Here is a 22,500-nt window from a genome sequence, read left to right as displayed (position 1 = left end):
CTGCTTCTCTGATTATAGTATTTGGTGGAAAAAGCTTTAATTTAGGTGCTCTTCTAATAAAAATAACTCCCACAATTAATAAAAAGAGCCATACCACAAACTGACATAAAATACATATACCAGACTTTGCTACTGAACTCGTATTTACAATCACTTTGTCATAAAAGCTTTAATCGAGGTGACATACACTTTCAAATTCGTATTCAGCCATTATGGCACCGCTGGAGATGAAGCTCCAAAAAGACAAAGGTATTTGAAATTTTCATGGCTTACCTACTACCTCAGCATCACACTGAAATGAACACAGAACTGATGATTAATAAAACATCAGATGATAATGGTGACTCCCCTGAGTTCTTTATATATTGATCATTAACTTTTTATATGTAGATATTGAAATTCTTTATATGTGCTCTAATTTTCTTGAAAGCAGACTCTGTGTTTTTCCTTGCTTATATCCTTCAGAATAATTGCAACTTTGCCAACTCTTGGTTTATTAATATTACCTAAAATATATCTTGGTAAAAGAGCTTTTATGATCTCCGATTAAATGTTAAAAGTTTTATCTGAAGTAACTTTGTAAAGGTTTGCTCCTTACTTATTACAATACTGCTCATTTCTATTTTTAAACATCTTTTACATTGTGTTTCTTAAACAATTATTTAATGGAAAATAAAGTATTATATGTGTTAAATATTAATCTAGAAAAATATGTACAAATGTTGCTTCAAATAATTAAAAGTACTGCCCCAATCTTAGCTACCAGATTCAAATTGAACATTAGCCTGCTACACAAGAACTCAGAAACCATACATTTTTTGAGCTACACTCAGTACATGGTATCTGGTATGTGCACAGTCAAAGAAAATATAGTAAAATATAGTAAAATTGGGGAATATAGAAATTTTTGAAGACAAAAAATATTTACTAAAATGCAATGATGTTCGGGTAATGTGTCCTATATTTCTTTGCTTCTATCATCTATGCTTGAGTAATGCATCTTATTTTTCCCTCTTAGAGATACATTATGCATGTTAATAAAATCCAAGTATAGACATTTTAACTTAGTTTAGCCCAGAATTTCCCAAACTGATTTCCCAAGCTAATGGGACTTTCCCTTTTTCACCATAAGCAGTAATAAACTCTAGGTAAAGATACCAGTTTGGAAAGTGCTGATAAGAGTTTAAAGTTACTAAATAGAGATAATTTTAAAGAATTAACTATGAGCACAAAACCATGCCTCAAGAGGCAACTGCCACACTGCAATAGTAATAAGATTTATCATTTTGCATGTTCATGTCCACTATTCACATATGACAACATCCAATGCACAAAGCTTTGACCTTACCCTATTATATATTTTCATGGCATCCAGTGTGATGACTTTCTCTCAGCAAATAGGCAGTGATTAATCCATATTTTAGGAAAATTAGCAATACACCTTTCTGTAATTTTATTAAGGTTGTAGCTATTATTTTTAAAAACATATTTTATGCTGGGCATGGTGACTCATGCCTCTAATCCCAGCACTTTGGGAGGCCAAGGCAGGAGGATCACTTAAGGCCAGGTGTTTAAGACCATCCTGAGCAACATAGAGAGATCCCCATCTTTACAAAAACAATTTTTTAAAAAATTAGCCAGGCAAAGTGGTATGCACCTGTAGTCCCAGCTACTAGAGAGGCTGAGCAGGGAGGATTGTGTGAGCGTAGGATTGAGGTTACAGAGAGCTATGACTGTGTCACTGCACTCCAGTCTGGGCAACAGAGTGAGATCCTGTCTCTCAAAAAAAAAAAAAAAAAAAAAAGTTAATCTGATACAAATAAAGAATGAAAATTAAAATTGCACACTTATGCTTGGATTTCACATAAAGCAATAAGGGATTAGCAGGAGCTATGTAACATTGCATGCATATTTAGGTTACTTGGCTTTCAGATCTTCCATTACTTTACCTTATTGGATATAGGTCACATAATTGTAGTATAAAATTGTGATAATTCCCAAGACATCGATTCAGCAAATATTTATTGAGTGCCTACTATTTGCCAGTATTATAACGGGCACTGGACATTTTAATTTCCTTGCTTCCGAATTCTGTCATAGAGCATTTTTATTACATTTAATTCAGCAAATATTTGCAGAGTACTAGGATTATATAATAGGTTTGAACCAGGGCTTGAAGATTTAGAATTTTATAAACCAGATAAAGTCCAAGGGTATCACAGACATTTCATTCCACAATTGTGAGTCAGTACTTGAGAAATTTGATACTTAATGAATATATTAACTATTTTATCAAATACTTATTTCAAGAAACAAGTAATTCTGATAGAGGAATTTAAATATGCAATTTGGTTATCATTTTTATTGTGTAAAATAGAAATGTATTTTTATACCTTTTCTTTATACTACGATATAAATCGTGTGCTTTGTTAAAAACATAAGTTATATCTAAAAGGGGAACAGAGAAGTGAGACTGATATTTTTAGTAACCTATTTTATACTGAAATACAAAGAGGATAATAATTGTAGTAAAACACCTTAATACTTTAAATTTATATTTTACTTCAAAGGAATATTTGTATTAAAATTGAGAATATATACAACCACAAGTAACACTGCTTAAAATTTCTAATCTACCACCTTTGTTTCAATAATATAATATTGATAAAACTCATTCACAATAAACAGGATAATTTTTATTTTATAAATAATGGCTTGACATTGATTTTGCAGACTTAAAAAGAGTAGCACTAGTGTCAAAGAATCCTCCTGAAACTCCATGGTTACATGAAAGTGAAAACAAACTTCTTTTATGTACATGTTCTTATAACTGCTGATTTGTGGTACTATTATACTTTTGCTTTCTCACTATTTCTCTACTTATCTCATAGGCTTCCTACACTTTAATGAGTTTCAGATGTGCACCACCTTTGGAGGAATGGTTAGGTCCTATTTTCTTTCAGAAAAAAAAAGTATTGTAATATTTTTTCCCTTAGTTTTAAATTTTATCTTTGTGACTTTTGACAAAGCCTTTCCTTTGTTCAAATGCAAGGATCCTGTAAAAAGAGCTTTAACATGTTGTGCCTTTTATGTGTGCATTTTTCTGATTTCATTGATGTCCTGAATTTTGCAAACGATAATGTGCGCCTTCACGTTCTCATATAAAATGGCATTTGTACGCTGTAGCAAGAACAGTTTAGGACAGCATTGCATTCACATGACTCTAAAGTCCAATAAATAGTTGATGGTTTCTCAGAAAACCACAATTTGGTGAAACGGATGCAAAACAGTGCTTTGTCTTCCAGTTTTTTTTTTTTTTATAAAATCTTCCCCCGATACATATTCACCTGCTTACCTGCAGGGTAGCGCTCGATCACTGGCCAGCTGTCCACCTGTAATGTGGCATTGCCACCACTCCTCGTGAAACGGACTACATGGTATTTGCCATCATTAATGATTGCATTGGACTCTTCAATGGCGATGTCATCTGTCCCAACATTAAACTTAACTCCAATTTTTCCTTGGTGCTGGAAGAGAGGAGGAGAAATAAAGAGTTGTATTAAGTTGATAGTCACCATGTAATAAAGATTACATACAAGGTATTGTTTAAATATGTGCTTTGGAAAACAGCTGCTTTCCTCCAATTTTACTTCAGAGAAACTACATGCAGCAGAAGAAGCAAGATTCTTGACATTTGGGTAAATGTGAGACATCTCTTTCATGGATAATTGATATTCCAAAGGGACACTTTCAAGGGAATTGAGCTGCCTTCTTCCCAGAGGTTGTTACAGAGAAGGTATATAGCTGCCTCAACAAAAGGACATTCTTTCACAGCTTTTAACACACTCCCTTTAATCCACTCTCCCATTTCACAAGAAAAATGAGGCTCCAAATTCTTCTTTTGAATAACTGGTATAATTAGAGCAATGATGTCTGTTTAGAGCCTATTGACAAATGCTCTCAGAATTTCGGAAATCATTCTAAAGGGTATGGGGCATGCAGGCATTTAATGAGTGCAGTTTCTTAGTATTTACAAAACCATCAAATGCTAAGAGCTTGAAAGTTATTCAATATTTTTATTTTATTGACGATAAAACATTAACATTTTATCGATGATAACACAGGAAGGTAGAAGACTTGTTCAAGGACACATAACTTAATAGAGATGTACTAGAACTAAAATTCAGTTCCCTTTTTCTAAGATTATATCTAAGCTAAGTTGAAGCAAAGACACAGTTATCCAAAATTATGCAAAGCAGTATTATGAATCATTCCAACTATAAAGTTGTTGCTGTTAACTTTAGAATTTTGCAATATAAGGTGGCAAAGAGAAACATGTGCTATGCTCTCTGCCTCTCAGAAGCATTCTCTAACAGGACTGTCAGCTCTACCATGAGCTCAGTTGATTTTTAAAGCATGTGGATTCACCCTTAATCAGTTGCACAGAATACCTGCGCTGTAGGCCCTTGTCAGAACATATAACCTCAAACTGTCTGTGGTTCACCCTTCATCAAACCTCAGTGGAGAGAAATGACATGGAGGAAAAAGTTTAAAGTCCACACAGTCCATGCTTTCCTGCAGAAGTTTTAAATCAGGATGTTAGAAACCGGAAGATCTGGACCACATTCTCTTGACTCTTTGTGGGATTCTCATCATTGTTTGAACTAGGCAGCAGAGTATAGTAACAGCTTACACTGAGGATCCTTATGGAAAACCTGGTACAAAATTGCCTTAATCAAAGGAAAATATTTGAGGATGTTATTTTGCAGTATTGCTCATTATCTCCATTCAGAGATCATAAAGGTTTCTGTGCGTTTCCCCACCCCCCGGTTCTTATTGTACATAAAGATCTCTTTCTTATAAGTTAGCATGTTTACTTTTTAAATTTTGATTTAAGATTGATGGGTGATTTAACTTTTTTAAAAAAGAATCACATTTTTAACACTACATATATGTTTGTTAAATAAAGATAACTTATGTGTCTCTTAAATGAGATTCTTTAAAATTTTCCTGTAGAGTTAAAATGTGTGTTAAAAATGTATGTACCAAATTAAATAATTTACTGAAAACAAGCAAAAAGGAATTCTGCTAAAATGAGAAAATAATGTATGCTTGCAAAAAGATCTGAGCTACAAAAAAATCTTTAAAAAGTCTTTGTAGGACTTTGGATAAAGTTTGCATTTTCATTGGACTTTAGCTGTGTTTTAGCTGAATCAGTCTATACAAAACTAAAATGCTTTACAATGACATGTATTTAAAAGTAAGGATCATGAGAAATATAGTGGAAAAGATTAAGTCCAGGGGAAAACATATACTAAAAGTCTTTGAAGCTGTTTAAATTACCCAACCAGAAGTGTGTCTCACACGTGTAATCCCAACACTTTGGGAGGCCAAGTTGAGGGGTGCTATTTGAGTCGGGAAGTTCAAGACTACCATGGGAAACATAGCAAGACCTCATGTCTACCATTAAGAAAAAAAAAAAAAAAAAAGCTGGGTGTGGTGACACACACCTATAGTCCCAGCTACTCAGGAGGCTGAGGTTCGATGATCACTTGAGCCCAGGATGTTGAAGCTGCAGTGAGCCATGATTGTGCACTGCACTCCTCCCTGGGTGACAGGGTCAGACCCTGTCTCAAATAAATAAATAAATAAATAAATAAATATTTTTAAAATTACCCTATCTACTTGGATTCTGAGTTTCCTGACAACCAAACGTGTACATAGGGCTCTAAGCATTTATAAATACTAACTCTAGTATTCTTCATAACAGTTCCATGAGGGAGATGCTATTTTATCTCCATTTTACAGATGAGAAAATTAAGGCACAGGGAGATTAAGCAACTTGATGAAGGTCACACTGCTGGAAAGAGAAAAGCTGTGATTTAGATCTACACAGCTGGGCTCCAGAGTCTGGTCCTTAATCATTACATTAGGCTGAGTTTAGGACTGCTATGCCATCCTATAGCTGCAGTTAGCAGATTTGGTAAATCTAGCTGTTTTGATAACTGTTTTATCTCTCCTGCTACAGTAGCATCACCAAGGGGCCTTGTATTGTTCTCTGTGTATGTATCAATCAATGTATGCTTAAAATAATTTTGGAATAAATAGCAATCAACTGATATGTGGATATAACAGAATAGTAAAGTGATTATTTTTGTTTCAGTTTCAGCTGAGATGTTATGATAAGATAGTTAAGTCAAAAACAGATTACTGTTTCCATCTTACAAAATGAAGTATAAAATTACTCAAGCCAGACTTGCAAAGGAGAACATTGAGAAATGCTTTTAGGGTCCTTAATTAATTACCTACTTCCAGTCCATCAAAATGCAGAAAAAGCCAAGAGGAGATTTACAATTAGAAGAGGATTTCTGGAGACAGTTGAGATGGGATGTGATTTCCACATACCTCCAAGGTGGAAGTTTACTTTTCCCTGTCTCAAGTGAAGGAGAAAGGGACATTAGTGGAACATCTCAGAAAGATTGGTATGTGTCTTCTGGAACTTGGTGGGTGGCAGTGGTCAAGGAAGTCAGAAAACTAGGATTTGACTATACCTGATAAATCTGCAAGGGAAAAGAGTTTGGCTGACGCCCAATGGTCAAGCAAAGAGATACTGATGTGCCAGGAGCCACTTGTGCATTAGGGTTTGTTAGGAAAAAGGACACCTGTGGACCCTAGGTTAGAGTCCATGTAGAATTGTGTTATATCCTGTTTAGTAAGGTTACTTAAAAAATTGGGATGAGTAGTGGAAAAAAAAAAAAAAAAACAGAAAAAGAAAAGAACTTGGAGTTACAGTGATAGATGACCAAGGGCTGAGGTGGGAATCCTAAATTACCATCTGAAGGAAGTGCATTTACTACCTTAATGGAATTGCAGGTAAACAATCCTAATGATGGCTTCTTAAGATCCCTAAAGGACCCATCAAAATGCTTTCAAAAAATGCCTCCTTAAGAGCTTTAAGTATAGGCAAAGCTCAACTAGATGACTACAATAATATTAGCCAGGTAAGGTCATTTCTATCCTTTATGTCTTCTTCCTTTTCCTGCTTCATCCCTGGAGGAATAAGAGAGGGAGAGGAAAAGTGAAAGGCATGGAAACAATCATGTTCTTCCCAGTGCAAATGGGGGCTCCATTTCGGCTGAAGTAGAGATAATGAAGAAGCTTTAACTGACTTCTATCATTATAAAGGAATAAGCTGATTGCTTTTTATGTCTACAAGTGAACAGATGACCTTTTCATTATCCAAGTGGGAAGAAAGCAATGCTGAGACTCCCTGTGAACATCCCTGGTGGTTAGAAAAAAAATTATTATTATTATTTTTGAGACGGAGTTTCACTCTTGTTGCCCAGGTTGGAGTGCAATGGCACAATCTCACTTCACTGCAACCTCCACCTCCCTGGTTCAAGCGATTCTCCTGCCTCAGCCTCCTGAGTAGCTGGAATTACAGTTACCTGCCACTACGTTTAACTAATTTTTTTGTATTTTTAGTGGAGACAGGTTTCCTTATGTTGGCCAGGCTGGTCTTGAACTCTTGACCTCAGGTGATCCACCCACTTCTGCCTCCCAAATTGCTGGGATTGCAGGCGTGAGCCACCGTGCTCCACCAGAGAGAATTATTTTTACAAAACAAGTGTAAATTTTTGTTGCATCTTAGGAAGCAGCTCTTTCAACACAACAGTACAGGAAGATATTTGTTATTCTAGAGTTACCCATTGTTTAGGGTCTCTTCTTTTATAGACCTGTTCCTTATCCAGAATAGACTGGAAACAATTCTTGAAGTCTCCTACTTGTTCTGATAGGTAGGCCATAAGAGTATTTCCATCAGAGTACTAATTGTTAAGAAGGTCTAGATTCAGTGAATAGAAGCACTGCAATGATAAAGGTAAAAAAAAAAATGTGCTAAATTCTGAAATAACCTCTTTACCTTATCCTTAACACTTTCTGCAATAAGAATGCAAAATGCTCATTTTCTAGGTGCAGAAATCTCCAGATTTCATAGGATTTGGGTTTTTTTTGCAACATGGTAAAATAAACAATTCAGAAACAATGAGCTTAGAAAACATCTGACTTTTAAATGAAGCCAATCTCTTCTTGGATATGTTCAATTGTTGCCTCAACTCGAATGTCTTTGACATCTCATGGATTCAAACTCCAGAGTTAGCTAGAATGGAACTGAATACCATCTAAGTAGGTTCAAACAACAGGTCAGACCCTGATTCAGACTTCACTTCACCCCAAGTTGCATCCGGCATTGATAAACAATTTAATTACAAATGATCACCAATGAGTTTTCACTGAAAACAAAAAATTTAAAATACACATAAAGCACAAAATACTAATATCAAGCATATTTATGAGACCAGTATTTACTGTTTCATTCAGAAACTATAAATATTCTCACAACACAACCATCTCATGTTGGTAGGATAGTAAGTCATTTCAATTATATAAATAATAAAACTTGCTAAACTTTCTTGCCAATGGATAATTACAATTTAAAAGAATTCATTTCAAACTCTTATTCTCTGGGATTAAATATGATTGTCTTGGCAAATTCTCATGAATATTGCATTAGCAAAGCCAGAAGTCATTTCACTGGACATGTACTGATCTCTCTGTACTGTGTCTTTCTTGAAATAGATAACTGCCTCAAATCATAATTTCAAAAATCCATTATGAGAATATCAGTAATGAGGCATTTATAATTTAATGAAGTCTTTCTATGGATTCATTAAATAAACAGTGACAAAGGTAATTATTGATTTTTTTTCACGAAAGCTCATTTCTGAATAAAGACTATATTATTAAACAACTTAAAGGGAAACATCATGAAATACGACACTGGGAAGATCCTTGAAGGTTCTATCAGGTAGCACCACAATTTAATGCAGTGTCTAATTCCATATGAAACAACATATTCATTTGTAAATTTTATGTTTTAACCAAGATTAAGATTTAATGGTGTAATCAACATCTTGGGCGCACTTCAAGAAAGATATGTGCACATTGCAGATGCAGATATAATACCTGCATATAAATAGATAAAACAGGATACACACAAAGATTTTAGTCTATATGTGGCATACAGATGTTACGTAAGATTTTAGTGCACAGTTTACCCCACCCCCACCCGCCCCATTCTTGGTTTGTTATATAGAAATGTTTGGCTTAACTATGCTCAGGGACAGATACCAGTAACAAATGAAAATCTCTCTCTCTGTTTGTTTACTATACTCCTCGAGAACAGCACCAAATGTATGAACACGTGTGGAACTCAGAGGGCATGTAGATTAGCAGGGATCCCTGTTTATGTTCTGTAAACTTCTGTTATGCATCATAGTACAGTCCAGTACTCCAGGGACCCACTTTGGACAGAATATGACAATGGCTTCAAATGCTCTCCAGGCTTGCACTCATTTCGGAATACAGAAAGACTACCATGGTCCAAATCTACATTGTTGATTGAAACCAGAGTTGGGCTGAATTGCATGTTTTGCTCCTCTGGAGACTAATCCTCACCAGGGAGCAAAGGTTTTAAAGCATGAAGGAGACTCTGGAACCTGTAGCCACTGTTGTTGGGGTAAGCGACACTACAGATGGTATCAGAGAGCCCGTTTTCTCACCTAAAAACAAACATACCCATTCAGATAATTGCTAATTTAATGCAAATACATTTCTGAGTGAATGACTTAGAGGCCCTTTGGGCTGGTAGAGACTGTTTACCAATCTAGATGATCTACAATGGTAAGACATGGTTTTAATCTAGTTGTTTTAATCTGGCACTGAGATATACACGCCATTCCCTGCCTCCAAAAGACACCACCACCACATCAAAAACAAGAAATTCCTGCTGCCCTGTCTCCTATTTTCTCTATTAAATAGTGTCTGTTTAAAATTCATTTGGATAGCTAATAAAAAGTATGTAACATGCACCCCACGTTTTGCTACTACTGAGGGACAATATAAACAAGTAAAGTCTATTTTCTGCTATTGGGAAAACTTTCAATCAAATTGGAAAGGCAAATCGTGCATGCAAATACTCATACCCACAAAAGACTTGAGGGAGTAGCGAGGAGCACAGTGCATTGAGGAAAGCATCTGAAGGGTCTCAGAAGCCTCAAATTGTGCGAGGGAGGAAAGTCAGCATTTGGACAGCTCTAACACTTCCAGCAGGGTCCAATTCAACACCCAGGGACCTAGAAGCTACATTCTTTATATCTTCCATCTCTCCCTCCAGGCCCTGCATACCAGACTACCCACTATGTGCCAGGCACTGAGCTCTATACAATGTATCTCCTCTAAAATTCCCAGCAGACCTGAAAGGTAAGTGCCGTTGTCTCTATCTTCTTGGAAACTTTAATCTTTCTGAAATCACACAGCTAATAAGTATAGGTATTGAAATCTGACCATGCTGGTGGAGCTTTCTAAAAATGGATAACTTCAGTTGTGTCAGTGTTCCAGGAAAATATCTTGAAACTAAGGTATCCTTAGAGGACTGAGTCAAGAGGAGGGTTACTACAGAGTGCATGGTTTGTTTGTTTTGGCTAGTTACATTTTGTAGCACTACACAATAAGGAACCAGAGGTGGGCAAGATCTATGGGCAAAGCCACCTCAGAAACATCTAATTTAGGAATAATACAATTTCAAAAACAGTGTTTTCATTTCCCTGTCAAATCATCATTAGGGATGGTGTATCTTTTCTAATATGACTCCATCCTACAGGATGCTATAGCTCCTTCCATGAAACTGTATCCGGCTCATGATATTACCTTCCTGTAGGCTTATATTCATCTCTTGGTCACAAGAATGTCCCATAAAACTTTATAAGCCTACAGCATACTCCCCCACACACTGCTTTAGGTGTTAGTTTCTATGTGCCATTTCAACTCCTCAAACATATTGAAAACAGCTCAAGGGTAGGAAAAAACCTGACATATTCCTTATTGCGTCCTTCACAGCACTTCCCAGAATACCTTTACTTTTACAATTTTTCAATATTCCTTCACATCCAATTTTCTTTTAATTGAGACATACCGTAACATTTGCCCTTCTAAAGTATATGGTTCAGTGGTTTTATTATATTCACAAGGTTGTACAACCATCACCATTATTTAATTTCAGGACATTTGCATCATGCTCCAATTTTCTTTTGATGCGATAATGCATACAAAGTTCTAGCATGTTAATGGCTACACAGTTCCTGTGTAATAATAGCATTATTATATATTATATAAGATTAGCATTATTATTATTACCAGCATTATTGTTATTCTTCCTTTTGAAAAATAATGTTTAGTTTCACAGTACTATGTTTGATGCAAGTTAATTAAACTATTGCTTGAATTATATAGCCATTTCAGTTTTACTAGAAGATACATTTTTAATCTTCATAAAAACTTGTGAAGCAGGGTATCTATTTTGTAAATGGAGAAGCTAAAGCTCAGAAAGGCTGAGACTTGAGTGAAGTCAGAGCAACTATCTATGACTTGGACCAACAGAAGACATTCTAAAATCTAACTGTGCTCACCTGTAAGATAAATGGTTCTGCAATGATTGTACTGAGGCAGCGCACGCTTAATTAGACAACATCCATGTCCCCTCCCATGTCAGTATTATGGCTCCAGGGAAATCCTAAATGTAAGGCAAAGCAATTCTCAAAGAAAAAAACTTAGAAAATGCATTACTAGTTGAGTTTTTTTGAAACACATCGAACGTGCTTAAATTTGAATTTGAGTCTCTATTAGAACTGTTTTAAAACTGTAAAAATAGAGAAACTATGAGATTTATTATGTTTTTAAATCAGAGGTTCTCTAATTTAGGAGGGGAAAGAGGATTTTGCATTAGGTTGAAGTATCAGTACTCTGTGAAGCCTTTTGTGAACCATATATGTTCCTTCCCAATAAAGTATAAACTCTAATGGAAGGGCTTGTCATTATTGAGAAGAGTCCCTGCCTTGTCAGGAATGTAGGGCTTAGTGGTGGTAAAGTGAGAAAAAGGATGGATAGATCTTCAGCTCTAGTGATAACATCAAAACAGTTCAGTGCTTCTATTTCCTTGTTGTTTCTCCCTAGATGAAATTAAATTAAAGATCAGAACAATGTCAAGATGAATTCAGCCCACCAAATGACTGGCTGCTAGATCTTTGTAATAATCTTGATATTGGTATTTTAAGATCTTTCTCCATTTTGTTTTACTAACTGAGCCAATACCGGATTATGCTTTACACAATACTTGAAAAGACATTCTCAAACCATTGTGAAGTTCTTAGTGTATCTATGGGTACAGACATACCATCAAAGCTTTTTCATGGTACTTCCCCCAGTTCCAAATAGCATATGTTTGCATGATATCATGATAGCTGTAGAATAAAACAAAGCTACCCTATCCTCTTGTGAATCAGAGCCATCCCAGTGAGAAAATTCTATATCTCCATCCACTGAAACAACAATTACTACGAAATTGAAATACTTGCCTTTAAATGAGTCCTTATGCGTAAAGAATGTCTTTCATTATTTTTCTCCCTGAATAATCAATGAGCAGAAATCAAATAGAGCAAGAAATAGGCATTGACTTGGTGACCTATGTAACCTTAATTTTTCACAGGTAATACTTTATTTGGATAGTTATCCTAGTGGTCTGGCATCATAGCAAATTCCTTAGGCTGCTGCATGGCAATCTCAGAGCCAAACTGGCTTAAGTTAAGCCTTGTGCAAAGTGTAGCAAACTGATCAGATGTGGATTACTTTTTTCTGTTCATTTTTTTAATATTTAAAAATTATTGTTGCTTTAAAGACCCTTGTTTCATTATTAAATTGCTTTTTCTTATGATTTAACAAGAAATTTAAACAATAAACATTGTGCAATAAACATCATGATTCAGGTGCTGATTAAAACCATAATCTCTGTTTTTCCAAATCTGTCTGAATCCTTGTCTTTGGGCCATTGCACTCTTTGTTATTACCTCCACCAGGGACCGGACAGGGAAAGGGCATCTATCAATTCTGCTAATTGCTAACATTTTTTTTTTTTTTTTTTTGAGACGGAGTTTCGCTCTTGTTACCCAGGCTAGAGTGCAATGGCGCGATCTTGGCTCACCGCAACCTCCGCCTCCTGGGTTCAGGCAATTCTCCTGCCTCAGCCTCCTGAGTAGCTGGGACTGCAGACACGCGCCACCATGCCCAGCTAATTTTTTGTGGTTTTAGTAGAGACAGGGTTTCACCATGTTGACCATCATGGTCTCAATCTCTTGACCTTGTGATCCACCTGCCTCGGCCTCCCAAAGTGCTGGGATTACAGGCTTGAGCCACCGCGCCCGGCCCTAATTGTTGACATTTTTATGTAAAAAGGTTTTTCTATAAAAGAGCTTTGGGATTATTTGTGGATTTCTTTTACTTGTTATATCCCAGGATCATCATTTGCCAGGAGATCTGACTACATAATTATAATCTCATTTTCAAATGTTCCAAATTTCCATAGCACAAAGCCCAATATTTTTCAGACAAATAGACAGAACATCCTTAGATTGTAATTTGAGTACTTTGCGTGGCAAATGTGACCTTAGTAACTCAGTTATAGGTAAAACAAAATGAACCTTTGTATCAAAAAAAAATCCTTAAAAGACTTGATAAAATATCAAGAGATTAATGTAATGTAATTATTTTCAATACGACCATTGATATATGCTACATACAGTAAACTGGGAATGGAAAGATCAGTTTGGAAAAGATATTATTTTTTTTAAATTCTGTTTGTGCATCATGACTTGCAACCTAAAAAATAAGAATGAGGTAATGTTTTCAAGTGTGTTTGATGGACTGACTTTCTAATGATGCTATGTTAGTTTCCACAAGCCTCAAGGAGAGCCCTATATTGAAATGCATCCCAAGAGAAAAGCTGACAGTGCTAACTTTCTCCTTTTCATTTTCTCTTTCTTATTGACTTCTAGTCCACGGCTAGCTGTCGGACATCTTTAGAAAAAAAAGGTGTGCATGTGGGCAGAGAAATGCATTTACCAATGAATATTTTCTAAAGAATCAACAAGGCTCTATCATCCCTGAAGCATTAAGAAATAATTCCTACAGCCATAAAAATAAATCTATATTCATGTGTGTAATTTTGGCACAACAGAGGAATATGGAATCTCTAAGGCTGAAATTCCTAATGATTATGACTTTTTTCATCTTCATAAAACAGTAACATTACCACAAAAATAATGTTGAAAAATACTTATCAAGTATCTTTTAGCTTCAATGAATTTTGTAAAACACCATACCACTCACCGCATGACTCAAAATTGATAAAATGTGTGTCATTGGTTGTTTTTAGATGTATTCATTTTCCTCAATTGCATGGTTTTCTGGCATAAATGACATGAAAATTTTGGAACTTCCGTAACACATATAGTTCAGTATTCACCAATATTTATGTACTTATTCAAAAACCACATACAGACTTTTTACTATACTTTTGGCATTCTGTTAAGTTCTAGATAAACATGGTTAACAAAGCAGATGGTGCTGCTGTCATTATGAAGTTTAAGTCGCGCATCATTTGTTATACATGAAAACTTACTTTAGCATACACAGCATGCTAAGTTTCAAGAAGGCAAAGAGTAGGGGTATCATGAGAAGAATGGAGTAATTAAGCAAAGCCTCTTTGAGAACCTGAAGATGAGAAGAAATCTATAATGGACATTTAGTGTTTCCCAGGCAGAAAAAACAGTATGTGCACAGGCCCCAGGGAGGATAAATATGTATGTACAAAGACAGATCCTTTTACGAACAAATGCAGATACAGATATAAATATATGGACTCTTCATAGATATTAAGATATGCAAATTATATATGAACATATGTAGGTATTAATCCAAATATTTGTGTAAGATGTAAAACTAGGTTATGAAATAATGCATAATAAAAGTAAAATATATTATTTGCACAAATAGAGCAATTGAAAAATAGATGGTGAACACATTTTACAAATTTTCCAACTGAAGAATAGAAAACTGTTGAATAAATGTGGAACCTAACGGTATACAACTTGACATTCATCTAATTGTTTGTTCCTAAGTATCATTCATCAATGTGCTTTATGAAATGCAATATATAAAAGACTTCCTGAATCAACAGGAGCTCATCATATTTTCCAAAAGTCATTTACTTCTACAATGTCAAAAAGATTCATCATTCTGTGCTTATATTTCAAAACTAATGCAACATGTTTAGTTTCTTTGTGTGGTGGAATGCCTTGTTAACTTATTTCTCCAGAAAGCCCTTTTATCTCAAGATGTAGCAAAGAGCTATCCATAAAATTTCTGCCTTAAAAATGCTGTTTTAACTTACTTGACTAGTTTTTCAAGTGCCCTCCTCAAATTAGTAGAAGAATGAAAAGTTTTCCTCCTCAACCCTTTCACCTTCCTGTTATAAGAGCAGATGAACAAGGTTTAGTGCCTGTGTCCCAAAATGCAATCTTCCAGGCAGTCAACCAGTCACTTCAAACGAGAGGAAGAAATCTTCATCCAATTCTACTTCTACAAAAATTTCAAATAAATGAAGTTAAATGATCATTTGCCCTGAAATTTGGCCAAAAATCTTGAAGCCAAAAGTACATGAAGTGCTCAAATTCAAATAACTCATGGACATTTTGAACTTGACATAAAAGTTCGTTTCTAACTTCTCCAGAGCAGTATCCACTGGAGGCTCCCTGAGGTCACCCCTTCCCACTGTTCACCTGGAAGGGCAAGAGATTATTTTGAAGAGAGTTGTTGATGTTTAGCATAGTAAAGACAGCCCAAGGAATAAATACCTGGAGCAATGTCAACTTAGCAGCTATTGACCAAAAAGCAAAAAAAACACACTTTCTCTCTCTTTCTTACTGCTCCATCACACTGGCTTTTCATTTCCATAAATGTCTCATGTTCTGACCCATCTCAGGCCCATTGCTATTCCTTCTGCCTGGGTTAGCTCTTTCCTTGCTTTCCCCATCCCAAAATAATTGACATCCTATATTTTCGGGGGATAATATCTTTGAGGGTGTTAGGATAGATTTGGACATTGAATCTGCTAAATAAGGGAATAAACCATTTCGTAAACCAAAAACCCATTTGTGGTCACCTACTGGAGTACAGAAGACATATACTTAAAAGTCTGGGCTGACAATAGTTGAAAAGAGACATACAGTGAGTCCCTGCCTCTACTGATTAGCAGAATTATCCAGTGGACTCCGATTATTTCTGATAAATCTTTAAGTATTGAATATCACAGCAAGATTAATATACTGTGATCCTGCAACCAATTTACACACTTCTCCTGCCAAACATGTCCACTCTATTAAAATAAACATGAACCAAACCTAACAGAGGAGGTAAAAATGCACTGAGAGATTAATCACAAACATCATTCTAAGGCCAAGTGGGAACCATATCTAACTTATTGAGTGTTTTATAATAGCAGTGCCAAAGCTTCTGCAATGAGTGTGTATATTCCAGAAGGGCAGGATTTGACAGCATATGTATGATGATGATAACCATCCTTCTTGCCATGTGTCAGGCACTCCCTCTAAGCATTTTTACAAGCAAGAATACATGTCAATATATATTATGATTTTCATTTAAATGATGAGGAAGCTGAGCCTCAAAAGTAATGTCACATGGGTAATAAGTATCAGAATTGTGATTTGACTTCAAGCAGTCCAATTCCAGATTTTTTGTGCTTAACTATACCACTGTTCCTCTGAGGAAGTCCAACATACTTACAAGAGGCTGCAGTTTGTTTAGATGTGATATTAGTAAGCTTCTTTGAAAGAGAAATACTATCATCCTCACTATTGTATATACCACACAAAATATCAAGTACTTTTCAAATCTCCACTCCTTTAATCCTCACAATAACTCAGTTTAGCGGCCTAACAATCTCCATGTTGAGGATGTTTAAAAGTCAAGGAAAGTAGGTACTTTTCTGAAGTCACACAGCTAAAACACCAATCTAGTTATATACAATCGAGGTCTATCTGGTTCCAAACTAAGAGCTTTCAACCACATCGTGCTACCCTTTCAGCAGAGTCTTCAAGATCCCTTAGAAATAGAAGGGGCCACATGAGAGTACCCTGAGGTTCTAGATGCTTACCATTTTTGGGGGTTTGTATACTGATAAACTTTCCAAGATGGGGGTGGACAGACACAGCAATTCCTCTTTCACGGGCATTAAGCTAGTCCAGGCATTTAGAATTGCCAGTAAGCTAAATATTAATCTCCATTAGGGCCGCAGCAGACTTTGTCATACTTCAAAAGCCAGAAATGGAGCTACTGTCTTTTAGGCTTAGTTAAAATTCTGGAGTGTCAGCCAATTTTCAGAGTCTGTAAGAGAGGAACACTCAGAGAAATAGCCAGTGTCTTTCCCCTATCCAACCTCCTCCCACCTTGTTTATATCGCTGTTTTTCTCTAGTATCTTTTTTGTTTACAGCTAACAGATTTATTTAAATCATATTTAGCATTGGTTGCTATTTTGAAGCATGTGCCTCAAGCTTCCAATCAAATCCAATAGAACACATAATCATCAAAACAAGGTTAGTAATGGAATTTTCTACTAAATAAAATTTGTGACTGAAATAGGCAAGGAAATGAGAGATTTAGTTGCAGTTTCCTAAAGGTAATAAACCTAATATTTAAAAAGAAACAGTAATAACTTACGAGCAGCTCAGGCATTCCACATGTCATGATCAATAACCATGTAAATATAGATCTGAATTTTGTAGCCACTTTGGTTGTATCAAAAAAGCCATTGCATAGTACTATTACATAAATCTTTTATGTGGTTTAGAAGAATCATGTAAACCATCATTAACTATTTCTTTTATCATAATAATAAAAATAGGTAGAGTTGCTGATATTTAAAATATGAATTGATCCATTAGAAGTATTTTTCTATTATAATATTTCAACTTTCTTAATTTCAGATTATGATTAGAAATGTTAATATTAAGCTTATTTGTTTCTCTCCCACTTACTCCTCTCCTAAAAATATGATGGCCGCTTCTTAGACCCTTTCCTACTCTCCTTCCATGTATATTTTAAGATTTCTACCTATAAATCGTAATTATTTAAATTGTTTAACTTTTATCTTAGTTATTTGAAATCAACCTCTTAATTATTACCATCTTTTATTTTTCCCCAAGATTATAAGCACTGGTCTAGCATTTAATGATAACTTTTAATTTGAGATGATTCTATCTAAGATGCTGACCAAGAATGAAAGTTTGAATGAATGCTTAATGCAAGGAATCATAAAGCTTATACCAGTGCTGCCCGAAAAGATCAACCAAAGAAAAAAAAAAAGCCCAAAACTCTTTCTCCTTAATCAAAGAACATGCTTTGATGTGAACAAAAGAGAGAATAATATTTAATATCAGCCTTGGTTGCACTCCAATTAATAATTAACAAGTAATAACCTGTGATTAGTTAACAAAATCCAACAATTACACTTAATGACAGATGACTATGACGTGGGAAACATTTAAGTTAGGGTCAAGATGCAACAAATGTGAACCCAACATAATTTGGTTTGGAAACATTAAGCTTTTGATAAGCTTTCCTAGTCAAATTTAAATTATTCCATGTTCCTTTGAAGTAATTGTAATACAATTTTCTGCTTTAATTAATTCTATCAGCTGTCTAAAACTTTGTAATCACAATTTATTTTATCCAAAAAACACCTAGAAGAAATTATGAAAGAGTTCTCAAGAAAGATTTATAAACTTAATCTTTAAATGTACCTCATAAATTTAAATGCATTGTTAGCATTTTTAATTGATTGTTTACTCATCATTTAGCTTAAACATCATAATGTTTTCAAACTATGTTACAAGAGCTAAGCCATTTCAATGTTTTTTCAACAAGTTACACTGTTGATATTGGCACAGACCACCAAAATGCACTAATTATGGAATATATACATTTAATGCATACAATATCTGAGCATTGATATAGCATCAAGGCAAAAGCAGGCAACACTCAAGTTCTCCAAAGAAGTACACAAAAAAGAGAACTTGATGACCATGTAAAATAACCTTACAACACTGAAAAGGTGAGACTTGCAGCATTCCACATACAAATTAGCTGAGCCTTTCAAAGGTATTGTTAAATTTATCTATTTCTGAGCCATATAACCCAATTTATTCTTTGGAAGGACATGTATTACTTTTGATACTGTAAAAATAAAAGACCCTTTTCATGCTCTTGCTTGCTAAAACTCTCCTAGAACTTCCGATGATATCATATTGCCTCCCAGACTTTTCAGCTGGAAATTGTATAAGGTAAACTCTCATTATTTCCCTAGCCATCTCTTTAATTTTTAAAGGGATTATTAGGGACTGTTTAAAATAATTACCATTATTTCATTTCTTACTATTTTTAGGCTTACTCTCCTCTCACAATTATTGTCACACGCTACACTCTAGAACATATGTATTTATTTTTTCCCAAGTACTACAATAGAAATGTGATGCATCCATTTTGTAAGAAAGAAAAAAACCTACCCAGTTATATACCTAGTTATATTCATACATTGTTACGGAACTGAAACTGACAAACTAGGCAATTAATAAAACTAATACAACAATCATGGCAGAAATTACTAATGTAAAAGTCTCTTGGCCTGGATAGTTTATGTCCCAGTTAATAATAATGTTGCTAGTAATACTAATAAGTTCCAATTATCAATGACCATTTCCTATATTCCCAGTTTAGTCTTTTTAACATGCCTCTCAACAGTATTTGGCTCATAATGGTCACAAAACAAGTGTTTGCTAAATATTGACTGGATTCTCATATTAACTCTGTGTGAGACAGATTCTATTACTACCTTCACTTAATAGATAAAAAAACTGAGTCATAAAAACGTCACTTGCCCACAGTCACTCCACTAACCATTTGAAGGATGAGGATTTGAATCCAGGTCTATCTATCTCCAAAGTATGTGTTCTTAACCACTACTATTTTATGTTCCCTTGGAAAAATATTCAAGAAATAGATAATTACCAGTGACAAAACCTGTTTCAGAATATAGAAAAGTATAACTCCCCTCTAACTTCATGAAATGAAAACAAAATTACAATCCCTAATTTATAAAATTAGGACTTCCTTATACAAAAGCCAATTAAATGTAGCACACACATACAAATCTACCAACCAATGTATATTTTAATCATAACTCTCTATAATAAAGATGTCTGCTGCATATATTGCCATTTACCATGAGTCAGTCCTTATGTGGTGCTTTATATAATAACTGATTTTAGCTTTATAACTCTTAGATAACCATTATCAAGATCATTCCACAGAGAAAAAAAATGTGGTACAAATTTGCACAGTCACCATGTTAACCAAAGGACTCAAACTTGGTCCTTTTTTACTTTAGATGCCATATAAAACCAGATATGTTTTTTTTTTTTTTAATTGTACTTTAGGGTCTGGGGTACATGTGCAGATCATGCAGGATTGTTGCCTAGGTACATACATGGCAAGATGGTTTGCTGCCTCGATCACCCTATCACCTATATCTGGCATTTCTCCCCATGTTATCCCCCCTTAACCTTCCCACCCCCTGCTGTTCCTCCCTTAGTTCCCCCTCAACAGACCTCAGTGTGTGATGCTCCTTTCCCTGTGCTCATGTGTTCTCATTGTTCAACACCAGCCTAAGAGCGAGAACATGTGGTATTTGAAAACCAGGTAAGTTTTTGAGAAAAAACTGAGATGTTTCAAAATTGAGAAATCTATTAACATACATCCTGAGGACAAATGAGAAAAAAGCATTTGCAATAGTAAGATAGATTCTATAAAAGTATTTGTTAAGTTCACTACACATTCTAGATATTTTTAAAAAATCACCTAGTAAACTAGAACAAACCCGTGCATGATAAAACCATTTCTACCTTAAATCAACTGCCAACATCATGCTTAACACTAAAAGCATTCCCAACGAAGTAAGCAAGTTTTACACTATCACCAATCTATCTTAGCATTGATTTAAACATGTCGATCAATGCAATATGACAGGGAATAAAAATAACAGTTTAAATTATTGATAGAGAAGAAAACAGAAACACACTACTAGCTGTAAACCAAAACCACACTGTTGGATGCAAAAATAGCCATTTTACATAAAATGAAAGAGCTAGCCTTCAGAAAACCACTCTAAAAATGAGATAAACATAAATGCACATATCCTCATAAGGAGTTGCAAATATATTAAGCAAAATGTTTTTGAATATATAATTAAAATATGAGTTTAATGAAACTATGTGACTTTTTTAGCAAGTGTTTCTAAATATAGACTCTGTGTGATGGATATATTAAGGCTTATTACGTTATTTTCTTAATTTGTGTTAGAAAAGGTCCATATTGGAAAGAATGAACAATGGTAGTCTGAGAATCAAGAGTACTGCAATTTTTGTCCCTACTATATTTGTAATCTTGAACAAATTACATAACTCCTCTCTCTTGCTTTAGTTTCCTCATTTAGTTCATCTTTTTCTAGATCATCCTTTCTGGTTCTATAATTCTATTTTATTTTCAGTTGCCTTTTCAATTTTTATATATTTTAATATATTGTAATTCACAGTGGTTCAATTTGTGATAATCACTGCTGAGCCACAAATTGAAAATTCAGCCAAAAAACCAAAAATGGCATTTCTATAACTCTAAAATAGCATACTGTTCCTGTCTTCTTTGAGATCTAAAAGGGTTTCTTTATCTAGTTTGTCAGATTTTCTTGGGTTTATTGTACTATTAGATGCTGACACATTTTAAAGGCTCCTTTAAAAATAAGAAACAAAAGAAAAGAAAAAGAAAACAACCAAATTCTGGTTTCTTCTGGGATGCCGAGATGTCTTGACAGCAATTACTGCAGTAGAGACTGGTGAATACCCTATTTTCACAGCTGATGTTTTCCTTCAAAATTGCAGCTACCTTCACTTTGGTTGAGGCCAGGGGACTATATTTAGATAGTATAAATGTATCCAGAGAGCAATCTTTCACGTTTATTTGTAGAGTGGATTTATTTTTATTTATTGATGTCACACAAAATGATGTTTCCCGAGTTTCTGCTGTATATAATGTATCAAAAAATAAAGGCAGTCTAGAACACAACGTGAGAATATAGTCTGTGTGATTATATTGACAATGGTTTCGATTTATATGCAATTATACTTCCATAATGTGGAAATTGTTGACACAAGCCTATGTTTACTATGTAAAAGGAAGCATTATTATGCATAATGGAGATGGCATGGGAATATGGGAGTCTCTTATCCTTCCTGTCAACCTAAGGCCAATGTGAAATGCAAGAAACAAGTAGGACATAGGGAAAAGCAATAGTCATCACCAAGAGCACTTGGCTATTTCTTCCTGCTCACTTAGAAATAAGGAATGTTGAGAAAGCAAAGCATTAGTTTACACAATTTTCAAAGTACAAAGAATATTCAAGTCAAATTTTTTCCCAACTTTAT

At 34.8% G+C, this 22,500-nt stretch overlaps 1 protein-coding gene across 34 annotated transcripts in view; it reads right to left on the bottom strand.

The window, feature by feature from the left end:
• Nucleotides 1-22,500, bottom strand: part of NRXN1 (neurexin 1) — a 1,131,792-nt gene that overhangs the window by 173,749 nt on the left and 935,543 nt on the right. For all 34 annotated transcript variants that reach the window (XM_032292205.1, XM_032292206.1, XM_032292219.1 and 31 more), the window contains one exon: nucleotides 3,356-3,527. In XM_032292205.1, the coding sequence (XP_032148096.1) occupies nucleotides 3,356-3,527 (172 nt within the window). The remainder of the gene's footprint in view (nucleotides 1-3,355; nucleotides 3,528-22,500) is intronic.

Source organism: Sapajus apella, unplaced genomic scaffold (genome assembly GCF_009761245.1).
Source record: "Sapajus apella isolate SASKATOON/1434 unplaced genomic scaffold, GSC_monkey_1.0 scaffold26, whole genome shotgun sequence".
Classification (NCBI taxonomy): Eukaryota; Metazoa; Chordata; class Mammalia; order Primates; family Cebidae; genus Sapajus; species Sapajus apella.
This window is presented reverse-complemented; position numbering and strand designations above follow the sequence as displayed.